This window comes from Aythya marila (genome assembly GCF_965140915.1).
Source record: "Aythya marila genome assembly, chromosome: 11".
Taxonomy (NCBI): domain Eukaryota; kingdom Metazoa; phylum Chordata; class Aves; order Anseriformes; family Anatidae; genus Aythya; species Aythya marila.
The window spans coordinates 21,176,803-21,195,452 of NC_139052.1; the positions used below are offsets into that span (position 1 = coordinate 21,176,803).

The 18,650-nt window shown below is 35.7% G+C and overlaps 1 protein-coding gene across 1 annotated transcript in view; it reads left to right on the forward strand.

Annotated features, from left to right (window-relative positions):
• Positions 1 to 18,650, forward strand: part of SPG11 (SPG11 vesicle trafficking associated, spatacsin) — a gene marked incomplete at its 5' end in the record, with an annotated part of 33,282 nt that overhangs the window by 2,659 nt on the left and 11,973 nt on the right. The window contains 24 exons of the mRNA XM_082769174.1: positions 227 to 425; positions 1,039 to 1,176; positions 1,309 to 1,772; positions 2,017 to 2,162; positions 2,750 to 2,882; positions 3,234 to 3,389; positions 4,391 to 4,569; positions 4,676 to 4,852; positions 5,467 to 5,538; positions 5,979 to 6,106; positions 6,949 to 7,124; positions 7,606 to 7,813; positions 8,358 to 8,561; positions 9,474 to 9,580; positions 10,379 to 10,524; positions 11,051 to 11,212; positions 11,962 to 12,028; positions 12,538 to 12,703; positions 13,899 to 14,104; positions 14,676 to 14,784; positions 15,232 to 15,391; positions 16,607 to 16,864; positions 17,092 to 17,292; positions 17,617 to 17,724. Coding sequence (XP_082625300.1) covers positions 227 to 425; positions 1,039 to 1,176; positions 1,309 to 1,772; positions 2,017 to 2,162; positions 2,750 to 2,882; positions 3,234 to 3,389; positions 4,391 to 4,569; positions 4,676 to 4,852; positions 5,467 to 5,538; positions 5,979 to 6,106; positions 6,949 to 7,124; positions 7,606 to 7,813; positions 8,358 to 8,561; positions 9,474 to 9,580; positions 10,379 to 10,524; positions 11,051 to 11,212; positions 11,962 to 12,028; positions 12,538 to 12,703; positions 13,899 to 14,104; positions 14,676 to 14,784; positions 15,232 to 15,391; positions 16,607 to 16,864; positions 17,092 to 17,292; positions 17,617 to 17,724 — 4,070 coding nt within the window. The remainder of the gene's footprint in view (positions 1 to 226; positions 426 to 1,038; positions 1,177 to 1,308; positions 1,773 to 2,016; positions 2,163 to 2,749; positions 2,883 to 3,233; positions 3,390 to 4,390; positions 4,570 to 4,675; positions 4,853 to 5,466; positions 5,539 to 5,978; positions 6,107 to 6,948; positions 7,125 to 7,605; positions 7,814 to 8,357; positions 8,562 to 9,473; positions 9,581 to 10,378; positions 10,525 to 11,050; positions 11,213 to 11,961; positions 12,029 to 12,537; positions 12,704 to 13,898; positions 14,105 to 14,675; positions 14,785 to 15,231; positions 15,392 to 16,606; positions 16,865 to 17,091; positions 17,293 to 17,616; positions 17,725 to 18,650) is intronic.

The window sequence follows — 18,650 nt, forward strand, 5'->3', positions numbered from 1 at the left end:
ATGTGCTTAAGTCTCCTGTCCCTAAGCTTTCTTTTCTTAATTAGATGCTTTAGAATTAGTCTACCTGGGCTTAAAACGCTGCTGTAAAACAAGCAGTTCTGAGTGTTTTGCAGTGCCAAGATTGACCTGGGCTACAAAGTTAACAATTCACTGTCTTCCTCTTCTGTGTAATTTCTTGTTCATTGGACTATCTGAATCCTGGTGTTTTCTTTGACACCTTTTAAAGACATATTTGATTCTTTTGATGGTGCAAATCTAGCGAACATTGATGTAGCGCTCTGCCAGGGAGGTGTGCAGCATGAGAACAGGAGTTCAACCATCACATCACTGCTCACTGCAGTCAAAGTGTCATATGATCTCAGTGTTGCTGTGATCATCAGTTCTTCCAACAGCGCCATTTCTGTGGATCTAAACAAGTACTTCAGGTATGTTTGCAGTAGAATTGCTCAATGAAAGTTTTAGCAGAATTGCTAAATGAAAGTTAAGTACAACTAACATTAAATGTGCCTAATCTTAGTCCTGTAACAGCTGAGATGCTGTCAGCTTTTTATTCTGAGTGCTGACTCTAGGGTAGAGCAGAGATTTCACATTTGTTTAAAGATTGCCCATTAATATTTGCTGTACTTTTTAAGTGACAGGACAGAGAAGTAGAAATGTTTTATAGTGGATTTTTTTTCTTCTAGGAAGATAGGGATATGTGCTCTCAGTTACTGCCAGTGCAGGTTAACAACACCTTTCAGAAGAACGGCAGAGCATATAGGATTGTTAAACTTTTCTGATACAGCCTTACTGATTTTGCTTGATAAATTAGGACAAGATTGTAATTTAGGCATTGTCTATCTCAGAGGAAATACCATCAGGTTTTGATGGCTTACCTAGATACATTTATGTAGATACTGTTAATCAGAGAGAAAACTGCTTCGCTGATAGCTCCCGTTTTTTCTGATTTTACTCCCGATAGAGTTAAATATGATGGGGGAAAAATTAAATAATCCATCATGGAGGTAAAAATTAATTCTAATAATGATTTCTTTTCAGACAGTTCCCTGGGCATTTGATCTGTAAAAGAGATTCTCAAAGTCTTCCAGTGAAGCCACCTGAAGGTCTTGATGAGGATGACCTTGCTAGTTCTGAGTACAGTATGGAGCTTATGTCATCGTCTTTTCGTGTGGACAGGTACATAATGAAAATACTAATCTAGAAACCAAAAAACATATTGTTTGACTGAGGAAACGTTAAAAGTTGGGTTAGCTGTGTTGTTCCTTCCGTAATACGTGGTATTATGGATAACTTCTTTCTTCATCCCAGGTCCTGGAAGGCACACTTATCCTCACTACGCGATGCAATCAGGAAAAGAAGACCACGTTCTCCAAATTTGGTGTATGACACGAATTTACCGTGGTATCAGTATTTTACCCACCTTGAAGATCATGATCCCTTAATCTATGAAACTCCCGAGAAGGTGCTGGCTGTTGTTCCGAAGGCTGTTTGGTGCGTCCCTTCCAAACCATTACAGAGCAGTGGTACAACTCTCAGTGATTCAGGGCAGCACTGGAAACAAATCTGTGTAGAAGAACCACAAGAAGTGGTGAAACTGGAGTGTAAATCTGTAACTGGAGTTAAAGCACTGTTTGTAATATTAACAAACGATGAAAGATTGACTCTTGCTCTCTGGGATTTCGAGTCACAAGATGTGACTTACTACCACTTCAGCAAAGATACTGTTTATGTGGATTGTAACGAAGATGTGCCATTATGTCTACTTCTGACAGGTGAACGGCTTTTTTTATGTAATTGTTTTGGTGCAGGCTTCAGTTAAAGAGGCTTCTTGTTTCTGGTCTTCTTCTGTCTGACTGCTGTTTGTGTTCTGTCAGCCTGTCTGGCTGCTGTTGGCTAATTATGAATGTGTTCTTGCTGAGGTGAAATCCAAATGGAGTCACTACAACTTTGTGTTGTTATCTGCTGTGTAGCAACTTGCTTATGTGTTTTTAATTATGATTTGATTCTTTTATTTAGAGCATGGTCTTTCCTTAATTCTGTTTGGTTTAACTCAAGAAGAGTTTTTGAATAGATTGATGATCTATGGCAGTGCTGGAGTCGTAGATTCTGTTTGTCATCTCAATGGATGGGGACGATGTTCGATTCCAATACATGCGCTAGAGGTAAATAAGGCTGATTCATGTCCTACAGCTCTAATTTCTTCTTTTGAGAGAAACCTTCTTTAAAAAAAAAAAAAACACTATTAATCCAGAAGTCTGGGACTCTGCAACAATCTGTCCACACTGTAATTCTGTGTCAGTGTATGTTCAGTCATGTTTGGAGGGAGGGAGCTTAGATGGAGACATTTGGTAGGGTTCTTTTAATTTGTTTGAAGGGTGTGATAGAAAGTGAACTGATAGGGAAGGGGGGGAAGGTTCACAGCAGTTTTCAGTTGCTGTAAGCTTATTCAAAGTCCTGATTCTCACAATGCTTTTTTATATCCCCCATCAAACTCTAATAAATTGCTTAACTAACATTTTATCTCTAAAGATACTGGGGCAGTTTCTGCAAAACCAATTAAAAGAGCATGGCGGGCACTCAGCAGGTCATCTTGTTACTCCAGGTTACAGGCGTTGCACATGTAGTTTAAATTCCTTCTTTTCTTCTGCATGCATACTTTGTTACTGCATATGAAGTAAAAGTGCTAGCAATAAGTGTACCATGTATTTTTAGACTATGTGTGTAACGGTGCTACTGTGTGTCTGCCTAGGCTGGTTTGGAAAATCGTCAACTAGACACAGTAGACTTGTTTTTAAAAAGCAAAGAAAGTCTTTTTAACCTTTCTGCACCCTGCTCTGGACCCAAACAATCTACTGATAGTGCGTCTGAGTCTTTTCTGAAAAGTGAGTAAAATACTGTAATACACTGAGGTTGAGATTGAATTGCCTTTCAGTTTATGGTTTTGCATTTGTAAAACCACATCAAATTGCCTGTTCTCTTTTATGTTGGGATGTTGCTGTATTGCAGCTTCTTTAATTCCAGAAAATGAAAGAGAATTGGTGTACAAAATGTGTTTTTTTGATTGAGTTCTAGCAATGACTTGTTCTAAGCATTTTGATGTGAAAGCAAAGCATGTTACATAAGTTGTTTGACACACTTTAGAAGATTTTAGTAGCATACCTTTATTCTAATTTATATTTTATATGATCACTCGTGATAGAATGCAGATGCAACTTCTTATGTAATTATTGCAGATTTGGAAGAGCTGAAGCCAGCTTTAAATTTACTTTGCTCAGCAATCAGAGAAAATGATATGGAACCTCAGAGTAAACACTTTTCTGAGCAGCTGCTAAACCTCACGTTGACTTTCCTTAGCAAGCAACTTGAAGAAATTTTTGTCCACACAGAGGGTAAGATTACTCATTTTGAATCATGCATAGTAATGTAATATATAATTGTTTAGATAAATAAGAACTCAATTTTTGAATTAAAAGCCTAAATTTACTTAGAATTAATGAAAAAGGGCTTGCACTAGAGTTAAGTGAAAGGTATTATTTAAGGGGAAGCCTGAGAAATTAGTATGAATACAGTATCTGTATATAAGCACGAACAGCTATGATCAGGCTGTCACATCAGGCCAGGGTACCATCAGCTGGATCATATTGGGACGTCAGGATGTGTAAGAATGGCAGAATCAGACTTTAAGGTGATGCTGGGTCCTTCATAGTAGTGCAGTTAAATGGCTTCACTTTAGCCCTCATCCTTTTCTCAGAGCCACCACCTGAAATACATTGGCACAAATATTCCTGTGGCCATGGAATGGAGCAGACTAGTTTAAGAAACGAGTTCAGCTGAAAAATAGCCTACCAGGCACTTCCAGTTTCATTTACTGTGTGGCAACAGTTGTATGTCCCAATATAACCCAAGGGCTGGTACAGAAAAAAGAACAGTTGTCTGATGGGAGTGCAGGCTGTTTGTAGGGGTGCATAACTGCTTAAGGTGGCACTGTTGCTGAAATGTTGCCCTTTGAACTACAGCTTAAAAGGTATAAGAATCGAGTAATAGCTGATATATGCTGTGTTAAAATGTCCCTGCATTTTAAACGGGGCTTATCTGACGAATAATTAGTTAAAAATTTTAGTTGTCATTTACTTGTCCCTGAAGGGCAAATACATCCATCAATGAAGTCAGGTGCACCTCTCTGGAGCAGTGGTAGGATGGTGAGTGTAGCTTGATAGTGACTGTCAGTATCAGTACCTGTACAGGTGAAATAGCAATATAGAGATGATGAGCTCTTTCCTCTGAGGTTGTTTTATTTAGTGAAGTCAGGAGAATGCATTCAACATTGATCAGCATTAAAAATGTTGTGTCGTTAATTTCATTTAACTGATATCTTGGATGTTCTTGACAGAACCTGATGAATACTTGCAGAAGGCTGCAGATATTTTAACTGATTACATTATTGAACTTAGGACATTTATGAAAAATTACCCTCGGCCACAAATAAATATCGCAGATGTAGGAAGTGATCTTGATGAAGACCTACCTGCAGTGGAAGAAAGCCAAACGTGGGAAAAACTGACACCAGAGGTAAAAATGAATAATCAGTTTTTGACTATTCAGCGCAGGAATCAGAGGTGATAACATTGAAGTTTAATGGCACTAGTTTGTTCCAGATTCTTCTCTTCCCTTTCAGGAAGTCATTGCTGAGGCCATCTTAAGCAACAAAATGCCAGAGGCCCAAACCTTCTTCCGAATGCATCAGCATCCTGCTCAAAGTCTTCAAGAATTTATTCAGACAGGTTTGAATCTGGTCTATGACCGTCTTCTGAAGGACAATACCAGAGAGGCCTCAGAACTTTTAAGAAATATGGTGAGAGGTGTTCAGTAAGCATGCTGATAGTTTTAAACGCTTCTTTATGACTAATGAAACAAATTAGTGGTAAGAATAGGGGCAGGGGGCTGAGCTTTCTTGTGAATGTAATTATTCTACCACATTGAATCATAGAATAGAATCATAGAATGGTTTTCATTGGAAAAGGCCTTAAAGACCCTCTAATTCCAACCCCCCTCCTCCACAGGCAGGGACACCCACCACTAGATCAGGTTGCTCAAAGCCCCATCTAACATACACTTCATGCAATTAAAATTACCGTGCTTTAAAGTACTGCTTTGATCACTAACGTACGTTCAGAATGTTGAGGGAGCGTTACTCATGAAAGCATATTGATTAATGTTGTGCTTGGGGAAGTGTAACGGTGATCGTGAAAGGAGTAGGTAGTAAAGGGTACAAATCTGTGCAAACCTGCTAGAGAGATCACACAGATCACCGGGTTATTACAGCATCTCAGTAGCTGGTGAAGTGAGTATCACAAGCATGCTTGTAAAAGGTTGTGCACTTTGGAAAGAAAACTGGTGCGTTTATTCTGTCAATGTACAGCTGCATCCGTACAGTTTGCATACAATGAATATCTTCTTTTTTGTTAGGGCTTTGATGTGAAGCAGCAATTGCATAAGATATGTTTCTACACAGTTGATAAACATGTACGAGATCTGTTGGTAAGTGTAGAAAAGTTGTTTTTTTTTTTGTTCTAGCTGATGTTCTCAGCTTTGAAGATTGATATTTATTTATGCTGAGAGAAAGCATTGTATCGAACATACTTTCAGAATGGGAACAGTTTCTGTCCCTGCATCCTTGCAATGTGGTTGCTGAAACATGTCACCAAAATGCCTATGTTCTTTTCTATTTGCAGTTAAAGTAAAAATTAGTTAAAATGTAATTTCTTTGTTCTGTGTCTGATCTAGTGCTCATCTTTTTACACACAGTATGAAGTCTTGTCTCTCTTGAAATTTGGGTAAAAGTGTATTTACCTCAGTGCAGTTAGCATTTTTTCCTACAGTTGGCTAACTCTCTACACTTGCAGGGTCATTTGCAGCTTAGATATATTATAAGTAGAGAAAATATATAATTGGAGGTAATACTTTAATTTGAATTAAAGGTGAAAGTTTTGCAAGAAGAAAATTATTTTTCTGAAAAAGAGAAGAAAATGATAGACTTTGTGCATCAGGTTGAAAGCTTTTACTCGGAGTCCTTCCAAGAAAATAAAGAGATTCAGTCTCTTTCCAGGTAATGTGGGTTATCAGTTTTAATTAGTAATTGATAATGCTAATAGTATTTTAAATATCCTGGCTTCTACATCACATGTGATTTACTGCACTAACAAATATGATCTCCTGTTATCATCTTAAATGAAGTATATAGTCATAGAGTCATTAAGGTTGGAAAAGCCCTCCAGGATCATCTGGTCCAACCACCCCCCTCCCACCACCGTCACCCTCTAAACCTTGTCCCCAAGCACCACGTCAAACCTTTCCTTAAACACCCCAGGGGTGGTGACTCCTCCACCTCCCTGGGCAACCAATTCCAATGCCTGACCATTCTTTCTGTGAAGAAATGTCTCCTAATTTCCAACCTGAACCTCTCCTGGCACAACTTGAGGCCATTTCTTCTTGTCCTATTGCTAGTTGTCTGCCAGAAAAGGCCAACCCCTAGCTCACCGCTACTACTATACAAGTATTTTATTAATGAAGGATATTATTGGAGCTATTAATCAAGCAAAGCATATTCAGATGGAATGTTTGTTATATTTTTGATATGTCTATGATATTACAAACAAAATAACCCAGAAAAATAATTTTAGAATTAAATAATTGTAAAAATATTACATATTATTTACTATGCCAATTTTGGAAAAATGAGGTAATTCTTTGCCTGTTGGTCTCCTATGCACTCTCAAACTTTTAGCTCAATAAGTCCTGCTATGAATTTTAGCACTGTCATCAAAAATTAAATAGTAAAACTTGTTAATTCTCATCTTTCATCTTTTCATCATCTCCTATTTGTTAGATTGCATACTTTTTCTTTTTTTAAAGTACTAGAAAATGTACTAATGCCAAACTTCATTGCAGTTTAAAGAATTGGAGAAAGGAGCAAGACTTTTCCGGACATACAGCTGCTCTAGACTTGTTGAATTGTGAAGGACATCGGGTTCACAATAGGGAAGTCAGAGTGATGTTTAACTGGGCTCAGTGGTGGGATGAGCCCATTCAGGAAATGATTCTTCTACCTAAAAAAGCACGCCAAGGCAAGTATCGTGGTGTTGAAAGTTAGAAGAAATTCTGAATTAAAAATCTGACTGTCTTTGAAGTAGCGTATTGCGATTGTGTAGGAGTAGCGTTGATACAAGTAAAGCTGCGTGCTACCACAGTAGGTCACTGACTTTTTTGACAATTGAAATTCTGTTGGGATCTGTGTTGTTGTGTTATGACAGGTATCCTGTAGGGAAAAATTTGGAACTATCTGAAAGGGAATTGTCTGATGAATTGCCAGTTGCCATAAATGTCATACCCTGCTATGGTCTGCAAAGCTTATTGCACCATAGTATTTTATTTAGCTTTTCTGACATAAAGCTCTAATAAGGTACAACAGTATATTTATCTCAGCATTGTTCTTGTAAAAGAAGATACCTGTTCATTAAAAATACATAAATGTATACAGAAATGTCACTATTTTGCTAAAATACTTTTTTTCTGTTGGTTTCATCATTTTGCTTTTTTCCAATACAGAACTTTCCACATGTAATCCTGAGGTTCTTTGGATGCACTTGACAGCCCAGCATGACTGGCTTAGTATTTGTTCATGGATTGAAGAATCTGAGCCCAACCAGACTTTGCGTGGACAGGCGAATTGGCCCGCTCTGACTGCAGACATTGTTGACCGAAATACGTTGTGTAGTGGCTATATGAGAAATGATATATTGAACAAGCTGGCTAGGTATGTGCCTTTAACGTGTTATACTTGCTTTCTATCTTACATGAAGCCAAAATAAGACAGTTACTGAAGTACATGTTAATAAAATCTTTGATACCTATTCATTTTATATTGTTTAGTGCCCTTGTTTAAAATGGCACAAATCCATCAGTAAATTTATTTTTAGTTGTGTACTTGCACTTCTCTGTACTCTGAAAACAAGAAGAAACATGGGAGCAACAGCAATCCTCTGCCAGTGTTTTGATCTTTCAAAAAGATTATATACCTGCTGTCCATTTTACTGCAAGAGAAAAAATTCTGAATGTAGTATTTCACTCCTTATGTCCCATTCTCTACAATGAATAGTAACTAGGATACTGTTAAAGCACTATCAGAGGTATTTTGTCAGGTTACGTTTGCCTTGGTAGTGAAGTAACTCCTTAGAAGGAAAACTCTGTTTTGTAAGTTTGAAAATAGCCTCCAGAACTTTGTAAAGGGACTAATCAATGTGTATGTATGTTTTTTTTTGTTGTTTTGTTTTGTTTTGTTTTCTCTCTCTCTTTTTAAGAAATGGCATTTTTGTCCTTTCTGAGTTGGAAGATTTTGAACTCCTGCTCCAAAGACTGGTTTACCTAGGGGGAGTACTGCAAAATCCTCACCCTGTTCCAAAATACTGTGCTGCAAATGGTTTGGACTTCCACACTCATTTTGTCCTTCACTGTTTAGAACATAATCTGCAGTACATGTTGTACACTTACCTAGATTACTACAGGTATGAATGCTTTTTTCATCCTTTGGATTACATGCAGATTTAAAGAATGGAAGACAACTTTAACAGTTGGCAGTAAGAGTTTTCTTAGGCTCTTGCTGTTTGTCCAGCGAGACTTCTTGGGTCACAGCAGTGTCATTTAATGAAAAACTGTGAGGCAGTGTTAGGTTTCATTCTGTATTGTTAAGCTTTATCCAGGTTATCTTGTCATGATTATTTGTGTGGTAGTCAGTGAAAAAAATGTTTATGGTTGTAATGAGTGTAATATTTGTAAGCAGTGCAATCTCAAATGAGCCAAGGCAACTTGCTCTTCAGAAACTGTCACCTGAACACAGGTAGTTCATCCTGTATTCATTGTCAAATAAATTGCTGTTTTCAATCAAAATCAGTATTAGATGGGATTTGAAAGAGAGAGAAATACTAGTTATTGGAACTATACAAATAGTTTCCAGTTAGTGAATACTTTGCTATTAAAATTTCTTTCCTACAACTCCTTCTAACTGTGTAGTTGGTAAGAAGGTAAAAGTGGGGTAGAGAAAAGCCAACAAAATTATTTTTTTTCCAGTGTGTGTAATCAATTTTAATTTCATAAAATATTCAGACTATGGAGAATGGTGTTTTTGAATCAAGTCTCCTCTTTGGAAAATGTTTGGGGTTGTCAGTTCTGGAAGCTGTTATTTTGATTGCAAGCAAGCACAGAAATGTAAACTTAAGGTGTCTCTGGCAGTTTATCAGCTAAAGATGTACATCTTGTAGTGATGAGTGGTATGATTCAACTCTGTCATGATAATGGATGAAATAAGTCACTGTAACACCAAGTCAGATTCTTTTAACTTTTAATGCAGTTTTATATTGGGGCAGAGGATGCTTATAAATACTGTGTTTTCACTGTGTTGCTACTGTTCTCTTTTCCAGTTTAACCCCTTCAAATTGCCCTATTTTGGATAACAAGGAATTGCATGAAGCACATCCCTGGTTTGAATTTCTTGTGCAGTGTCGAGGGGTTGCCAGTAATCCGCGAGGTAGGAGTCTGGTCTTGCTCAGCAGGTGGTCTGAGGTTTAAGCCAAGTATTTGGAACATCTGGATTTAATTCTCTGCTCTGCTGTAGACTTTTTTTCATCGTGGCAAATCATTTATATGTGCATTGATCGGTTCCATAGCTCTAAAACACAGCTTATAATGTATATTTAAAATGTGCATGAAGATCTGGAGATATGTCAGAAACGGTTTGTGTATGTTCATCATTGCATCCAATTTGACTTTATTCCTAAAAGGTTGAGCAGCAGGAGAATAGACACAAAAATGCATGTACCATCAAAATTAAAGCTTCACATAGTTCTTGTGCTGTATTATGACTTCTCTGTCCCTTTGGTTCTGTGTTTGCTTGGACCAAGACATTTTGTTAGTTATTGTCATTGATAATCCACGGAGTTTGTGTGCTTGCTTCATTTCAGCTTATTTTTTTTAACCTTTCATCTTTTTTAGTGGCATCCATTAACAAATGATAAAAATAATGTCCAAGTGAAGAGCATGCTTTTTTTTTTTTTTTAGAAAAGTTTTAGCAGTGTGTAAGGTAAAGAATTGAACCAATAAAATGGAAAAATGCGGGATTATCTAAACCAATCAGTGGAGGTAAAATTGTGGCATAAAATTAGGGAAAGTTTAGTGAAAATGGGAAGGTTTTAGCTGTGTTTGTAAGTTATAAAAAGGTCACTATTAACAACAAAAAAAATCATATTTGTAGAAGAGTTATAATGTACAATTTAATAATTTAATACTTTTTTCAATAAATTACATCTCACTTTTTTTCCCTTTCTAGATCCAAAGATGATTTTTCAAGCTAGTCTTGCAAATGCTCAGATCTTGATTCCTAGTAATCAAGCCAGTGTGAGCAGCATGCTACTGGAAGGACGTACACTATTGGCACTTGCTACCACGATGTATGCACCCGGAGGTATTGATCAGGTACCGTGTGGAACAAATTATTGACAGGTTTTTGAAGAAATTCTCACATGGTATTGAAAATTCAAATGAATAAATTGATAGAAATAAACACACTAACAACAACAAACACTGTCTTCCCATATGAAAATCTAGTTTTGTTATTGCATGTTTCAATTTCTTGACCAAATGAGAACTCTTAGGGGTAGAGCGTTTGATCTTATGTGGCTTGGAAATAGTAAGACAAAGTGGCTGTGACTTGGAATCTTTAGCTTCTTTATAATAGTTACAGCTGAGAGTGTTTATAGACACTTGTGTTCCTAAAATAGTTCAAGTTTGAAAAAAAAATCAATAAATTTCTAAAATGCCGTGTATACATAGAGTAACTTAAAACATCATGTGTCTAATATAGCTTACAAGATTTTTTGGGGGAAAAATGATGCTCTTTGTGTTGTTACTGTTTATCAGATTTCCATGAATGAGAGTTTTATTATAATCTTAATGCAATTTCTTCTTCTTAATTGAATAATTTTGCTTCCCTTCAATGTAGGTTCTTCAGAATGAAGATATGGAAAAACCTCTAAAGAAAGTTGATCCACAGCTTTTAAAAATGGCATTGAGTCCTTACCCCAAGCTCAAAGCTGCTCTCTTTCCCCCATGTACTTCTCGTGGAATTTTGCCACCTGACATTTCTCTTTACCATCTTGTTCAGGTATGCAAAATGTTTCTCAATAGAGCTGTTTGTTAGAACAAAGGTAAACTGAGAGAAGTTTGTTTTCAGCTAAAGCCTGGAGTGTAGGGACCGTATCTTGTTTTCTTGGAATTCTTAATTTGGACCTAAAGTTTATAGCTTCATTAAAAATATTTTTTTAATGGTAGCTAAATATTGGTCATATTGAATCTGGCTGATATTTTTTTTAAACATCTGCTGTGTTTAACTTCAGCAGAGGTGGTGTGTGGCAGCTCCAGAATATCAGAAAAGTAATATTCTTGCTGCATTCAGTAGACAGGTTGTTTAGTATTACAAAAATTAAAATGTTTTAAATTGTCTAAGGGAAATTGAAATTTAGAATTAAAGAATAATGTCTCATGGAGTGTTATGACATGTTTCTGGGCAAATGTCTTTTACTTTTTGAAATAAACTGCAAGTTGGAAGAAATGACAGAAATTACTCATTATCAGGAAAGTGGTAGCTTTGCTAAAGTGAGAGCTTAGCAAGATGCTTAAACATGTTCTTTCCCTGTTTTGTTAGACTAAAATCTAAGCATTTTCTTGCATTCGTTTATCTACTCTGTAGGATCAGAATGTAAATACGTACATTTGAGAGAGGCCTGCACCAGATAAATAGCAGCATAAGCAGTTCTTGACTATCTGCTAATATAGGTCCCTAAAATATTCTCTAGTCTGGTCAGATGTGAAAAGCTTAAGCTGTCTTAATATGTTCTGTGTCTAATCTTTCAGACATTAGTGCCTTTTGATCCAACTAAATTATTTGGCTGGCAGTCAACAAATACTCTTGCTCTATCAGGTAAGTTAATTTCATGATTTACATGCTTTTTAGACAGATCCTAGGATGAAATAGCTTCCAGTGGAATGATCTGAAGGATAAATATAAAAGGCTATTCCTTTAACAAAAAAACAAACAAACAAACAAACTGTATTTTACTAAAATTAGTAAATTAAATGTTTTGAAATTAAATTATGGTTAGATATGTTACCTTTTTTCCACTAAGCTCTTTACATTATTTTTTTTTCTAAATGTATTATGAAGTAGGAAAGCAGTGTTTTGTTTTACAACTAAGTTGAGGGCCTATGAAGAAGTGATTTGCCCATGGCTATTAGAAAAAGTTACTGCTTTTACGGTTCTGATTTTACAATAAAAATCGGAATTTCAGTGGGATTTGGGTATGCTGAAATTTGAATTAGAACCCGTGTTAGAGGTATTTGATTGTCATCTCATGTTTAGTAGCTGAAAGCCATTTTCTATGTTTAATTCAATTGTTTATCAGCTTATAAAAATGATAATATTCTTTCTAGATACATCAAGTGACTTTCCTCATTTTTCATCCCCTGAACTGGTGAACAAATATGCTGTAATGGAACGACTGGATTTTTTGTACTATTTGCAACATGGACGTCCAGCATTTGCTTTTGGTACATTTTTGGTCCAGCAGTTAGTAAAGAGCAAATCCCCCAAACAGCTGTAAGTTTTCTCTAAAATGTTAGTTGGATGGTTCTGTGGGAGTTACAATCTAGCACATGGAGTAGCTTTAATGCTTCCCAACAGTGTGGAAAAAAGTGGTGTTCATAATATCACTTAAAATTTTAGGTGTCCTGGGAATCCGTTCAGTTTAGCATCAAGTAGGATAGAAATAAAATAATCACCTAAAAGATGGTGAGCTTTATTATTAAATCTTCATTTTAAACCTGAATAAAATTTGTATAATGAAAGCTAGGATTAAAGAACGTTCCAGTCATATCAAACACAGGTAGGTTTTTCTTCTAGGGAGCTTAACCTCTAGATAACTTTATGGAAAAAAGGTGCCCCTCTACTTGGACAGTTCCTAAAGATGACACTTCTTCAGTTAAATAAGAAGAATGATATACTAGAGATTGAAGGAGTTAGCTTTTCTGTCTGAAGCTTCAAAATCATGTGCTCAAGAGAATACAGTCGGACTATGCATGCTTCATGAATACAATAAATTTACAATTCATATTCAGTAGTGATATCAGGGGAAATCACTATTTGTTTCTAGAAGGTCTTGTTTGTGTATTAGTCACTATTTGTTTCCTTTCATGATTTTGATATACATGATATACAAATCAGTTTCTGGTATCTGGACAGGCAAGATTTGGGCAAAAAGAAAAGCATACCTTAATGAAGGCTGAAGTGTTGAATATTTTAGAAAGGTGATTTAATGTAAGACCTGAGCATGCATGAATTTTTCAGTTACCATTATGGAAAAAATTATGGAAAAAGACATCTGGTGAGCCAACCACTGTTGAAGCCTTCAGGTTGTCTTTTTCGCTTAGAGTAGTCTACAAATCAGGTTCTTGATGCTGCAATGCTTGGATTGTAAATTCTACAACGGGACGCTTTATAATTTAAAAAAACAAAACAAAAAATCTGCTCTCAGGCATATTTATTAATTTTAATATTGATTACATTGCCTTCAGCTTTTTAAAGTTTATTAAATTGTGAACTCCCTGCTTGCATTTTGATCATTTCTTATATATGGGGCTTCGTTTTTATAACTACATTTTTCTAAATGTGCAACTTGGTTTGTAAATATTTCCCATGCTAACGAAGTCTTCGTGTTTAGTAAACCATACATATGGAATATTTGTGTTTGAAAATTGGTTACAAATCACGCATATTGACTTATTTTTTGTTTCAGGATTCAGCAAGCAGGAAATGAAGCCTATATTTTAGGCCTTTCTTTCTTCAACATACCTTCAGTAGGAGCAGCTTGTGTTTGTTTTCTGGAACTGCTTGGTCTCAACAGCCTCAAACTGCGAGTCGACATTAAAGTTGCAAACATGATATTCAGTTACAAAACCAGAAATGAAGAATCTCAGCGCAATGAAATAAGAGAATCTTTGGGTAAGCATGTCTTTTGTTTGCTTTAAAATAGGGTACTATTTATTTATTAGGAAGAGATAAAGAGAGACTGAAAGATGGTGCTTAACTTCTTAGGAATGCAATGAGAGCATTTCTGTCCTTTGAAGAGTTAAGACTTTTGCTGTTCTTATATTCCTGCTTCTTACTAATTCTGGAGGTGCATTTTGAACCTGTCATGCTAAATAAGGCAGGAACACTAATGCATGCTTTTAAACAGCTGCCTGAGGCTCAATTTAATTGCTTAGTAAGGTTCCACCTAATGTTGTAATATAACTAGATTAAACAAAGGGACGTTACCAAATCACTTTTGTAATTGAAAACTGCTACAGTAGAATCAGATGTTCAAAGCTGTAAGGAAATTAAATTTATCCTAGGAATAATTTTAGAAAGTTTGATTGCTAAGTAGACATCTGCAGGTGTCTTTTTGTCCAAACTGCTGGCAGTTATTGAAGCATTTACATTAATAGGATTTGTGCTTCTTGTTAATTCCGGTACTTTCGAAAATATTACCTGTATTCTAATCTCAGAAATAATAATATATTCTTTTAAACAGTTGAAAAGTTAACAAAGTTGGCTGAAGGTGAAAAAGCAGCAACAGAGGAAGTTCTTATCTCCTTAGAAGAAGCCTTCTGGGATGAAATTGAACATCAAGGAATAAAGAAGTAAGGAAAATGTAATTTAAAGGATTATGCTGACAAATTGAAATTGAGTATTGAATTTTACCATCTCTGTATTTAGACATTATGAAAGAGATCTGAGTCTTATTACAGTAAAATGAACATCAATATTTGAGTTTAGCATACAATCTTGGTATTTCAAATAACAGGGGTAGTAGATGTATATTGGCAAGAGTAAGGAAATTCTGTCAGCATGTTTGACTAACAGCTCCTCGGGACATGCTTAAGAGAAAAGATTATTGAATTATTTTTCTGGTAGAAATATCAGTTTATTACAGTTCAGGCTTAAAATTTTGTTCTTAAGTATTTTTCCTTTTTTTTTATTTTTGTTTGGTTTGGTTTTGTTTGGTTGGTTTGTTTCTTTTTTTAGATACAGTACACAGAGGCAAAATTAGAAATGCTGATTTAATGTTATCTTTAAATTGGATGCAGGACGTCTAGTGACTCTAGAAGGCAGTGGTCTTTGGTAATGCAGTTCTGCAAACTCCATAACACGAGGCTGAGTACATCTTACCTAAAGGAATGTGCTAAATCCGATGACTGGCTGCAGTTCATCATCCAAACCCAGCTGTACAGCTACAAGCCAGATGAGGTAAGCTGTCTGTGTATGGGTTTAAATGAAGATGAGATTTTCAAGAATGCTCATTGTGAAGCAGTAAAAAAAAAAATAAAAATAAAAATAAAAAAAATTGAAAATAAATAGAAGGAAAAAGGGATCCTTCTAACAAGAGAATATTACATTGTGTAGACAACAGAAACTTGAAGCCTCATCAGTTTCCCGGGAGTTAGAATTTGTCTCAGGATGCTCAGTAATCCTCTGTTTACGATAACCCTTCCTTTACAGCTGGATTTCCTGACTTTTTTACTTTTCTCTGTCTCTTGGTATGTGAAAAGCTAACACAAGATAAAGGAAATTGACTCCAGAAGCAGCTGAATCTTCAGCAGATATAATAATGTGCTTCCAAGGGCATGAAAGCTAACTATTAAAGGAGAAGATTAGGAAGAAACTTCCTGTTTCAGTAATGGAGAAAACATTTTTCAGAGAGAATTGATTTGAGTGTCTCTTTTGAAGTGCATTGGGCATAAAAGCATTTGCCAAAAAGAGACTTCACTTTCTTGTTAAATTTAGTTGAAATTATGACACGTTCATACAGCTTAATTCGTGTTTTGTTTTGTTTTTTTTTTGTTTTTTTTTTTTTTAATCATTTATTAACAGTTTTTTTATTGGAGAGTTGGTTACCATATGTTCAATTTAAGTTTTAATAAAGCTACTCATCTTTCTTTTCAAAAGTTACATTGTTTTTGTGTAAATATATTTTACCTTTTGAGACTCCAGCTCTTCCATTTTTGTTTTTAGTGTAATTTAAAATAAACAAAATATTACTGGTAGTTAAAAATTGTATGCAATTTAGGAAGGGTAATAGGAGGAAGCTAACTGGAAAATTGCAGTTTAGATGATACTTAGGTCTGTATTTTTTTTAACTTGGATCTTTTCATTGCTTTCACAAAAATACATAATTACACAAAAGCATCTAACTAGACATGAATACTTTTTCATCATATGAGAAAAATGGGTTTCTTTAAAAGGCATTTTAGATTCAAGTAAGAGGAGGAGTTTCAACATTTTATTAGAATAATTCACACATACAGAACATGCTTTCTTCTCTAGCTCTCCAGAAATGTTCTAAGCAATCAAATTTGAAGGATGTTTTGCTTGTCTTTTCTGCATATTTAATGCTTCAGTCATCCTTCCCTCATTCTCTTTGGACCATGCTCTGTATAGATGCTCTTGGTTTTGTTTTCTTAGGTCATTTCTATTCTTCATGGATTCACTCCCATTTTACAAGATCACTTGATGTTGGCATTGGAGAAGTTACCGTTTTCATGTGCTGCTACAGGGAGTCCTGCAAACAGTGCTGCCAGCATGTTCAAGAGCAAAAATGTGAACAGTCTCTTTCAAATCCTTTTTCGATGTCAAGAGAACTCCAACCCGTCACGTTACCTTTTGACTGAAGGACTGAGAGAGCATGCTCCCATTCTGAGTGTTTTAGCAGCATGTTTCCAAGTAAGTATTGATCAAGTTATTTATCTTCTAGAGGAATAAATTATAAGTAATTAAGACGTTTTTATTGTGCATAGCTACTTTAAATGGTAGATATGCAGGTTGCATTCATCATTTTTTTTCCTCAGTTGTAGTAATTCTAATTAGTATGACACATTTAGCCAACTTAGACGCAATGAAGTGACATGTGTCATCTGGTTATTATAAAAACCATCATTTTTATTTGACAGGATGCCAACATTATTCATTGTCTTTGTGTCTGGATAATTACTACTGTGGATAATGTTACCAGATCTGAAGCAACAAACCATATTCAGACATCAGTAGAAAATCACATATGGGATCTCCATGACCTATCACTTATCTGGAAAGTGTTTTTAAGGAATCAAAAAAGTAAAACACTTATAAAGGGCTTCCAGCTATTTTTAAAGGTAAGGTCTTGTAATTTTTAGTGATTGTAGATACTTGAGCGTATCTCAAATGTTCTTGGAGAGGAGAACACATACAGTTTCCCTTCCATCTTGGTATTTTGTGGCCTAGATAGCCTGGGTGTAATCTACTGAAAATCCTGTCCAAGGAAGAATATTGTTGAAAGGAAGTTCTTCCAACAGTTACAAACCTGCAGGTCATATATCAAGCTTGAAAGCAATTTTAATAAATGTGAACTTTACTGTTCTAGTACTGAGGAACACAAAATTACTCCTTTATTGAGGTACTTATAGGAAAGAGTTATAATTTATTTTTGTGTCTTAAAGGATTCGCCTTTACTGCATATACTGGAGATGTATGAACTGTGTATGAACTGTAAAAAATATAATGAAGCTAAAACCAAACTGGACAAGTTTCAGGAACAGCTCACAGAAGTAAGATTTAATTTTCTGTTAACCTCTTTGCATAGGTTATCTCCCTACTACAATGTCATAGCCATTTAATGTCATATATGAAAATAATTAAAAAGACACTTAAAATTATCGTAGAATTGTTTGGGATGGAAGGGACCTTAAAGATCATCTAGTTTCAACCCCCCTGCCATGAGCAGGGACGAAGGGATCTAGGAGCTGATTTGTGAAGTAACAGGTTTCAGCAGATTCTTTCCATTGCTGGTAGTTGATGGAGAATTGTTTTTGACAATTTGTTCAAAACTTACAGTGCATTTTTCTAAATCATTTTGTTCTAAGTTGATATGGGCACATTGAAATACAATTGCAACTTCCTTGAATGAACAGTTTGCTGTTTGAGAGTTGGCATTTAGTAAGGTAGGAAAGTAAGGTAAATTGAGTTATTTGTGTTGAGTAAAAGTATGATATTCTTTGTTGTGCTGATAAAGCAGTGACTTCCAGAGAACACCTATTCAAGAAAGACAGCTGTTTTTAAATATGTTACAAGGTTTCTGAAAGAATCTGTGATAGTGCTTTAGCCCTGGCAGTTGTTAGAAACTGTATGGACTTTTCTTTGAAAATGACTCAGTGAAGTGAATTACTGTCCTACAGTCCATGTAGAACACTGATTTAGCAGCCGGTTTTAGAGGACCAAAGTGGTTTCATTCTGTACCCTTGGTTGTCACGTACAGATATTTTTGCAAATTATTTCAGTTCTTTCCTTTCTGTCATGATTTTCTAGTTCCACGAATATCTTGGTGACTAACATTCATGCCATTAGTGATTGGTTGTTTTCCTTCCTGCAATTCAAGCTCTGGCTAGATCAGTTTCCTTTTCCTATGTACTGCTTGCAGAGTGGATATGCTTATAAAGTACAGCTGTATGACAGGAGCTATTAAGCTAGCACTTTA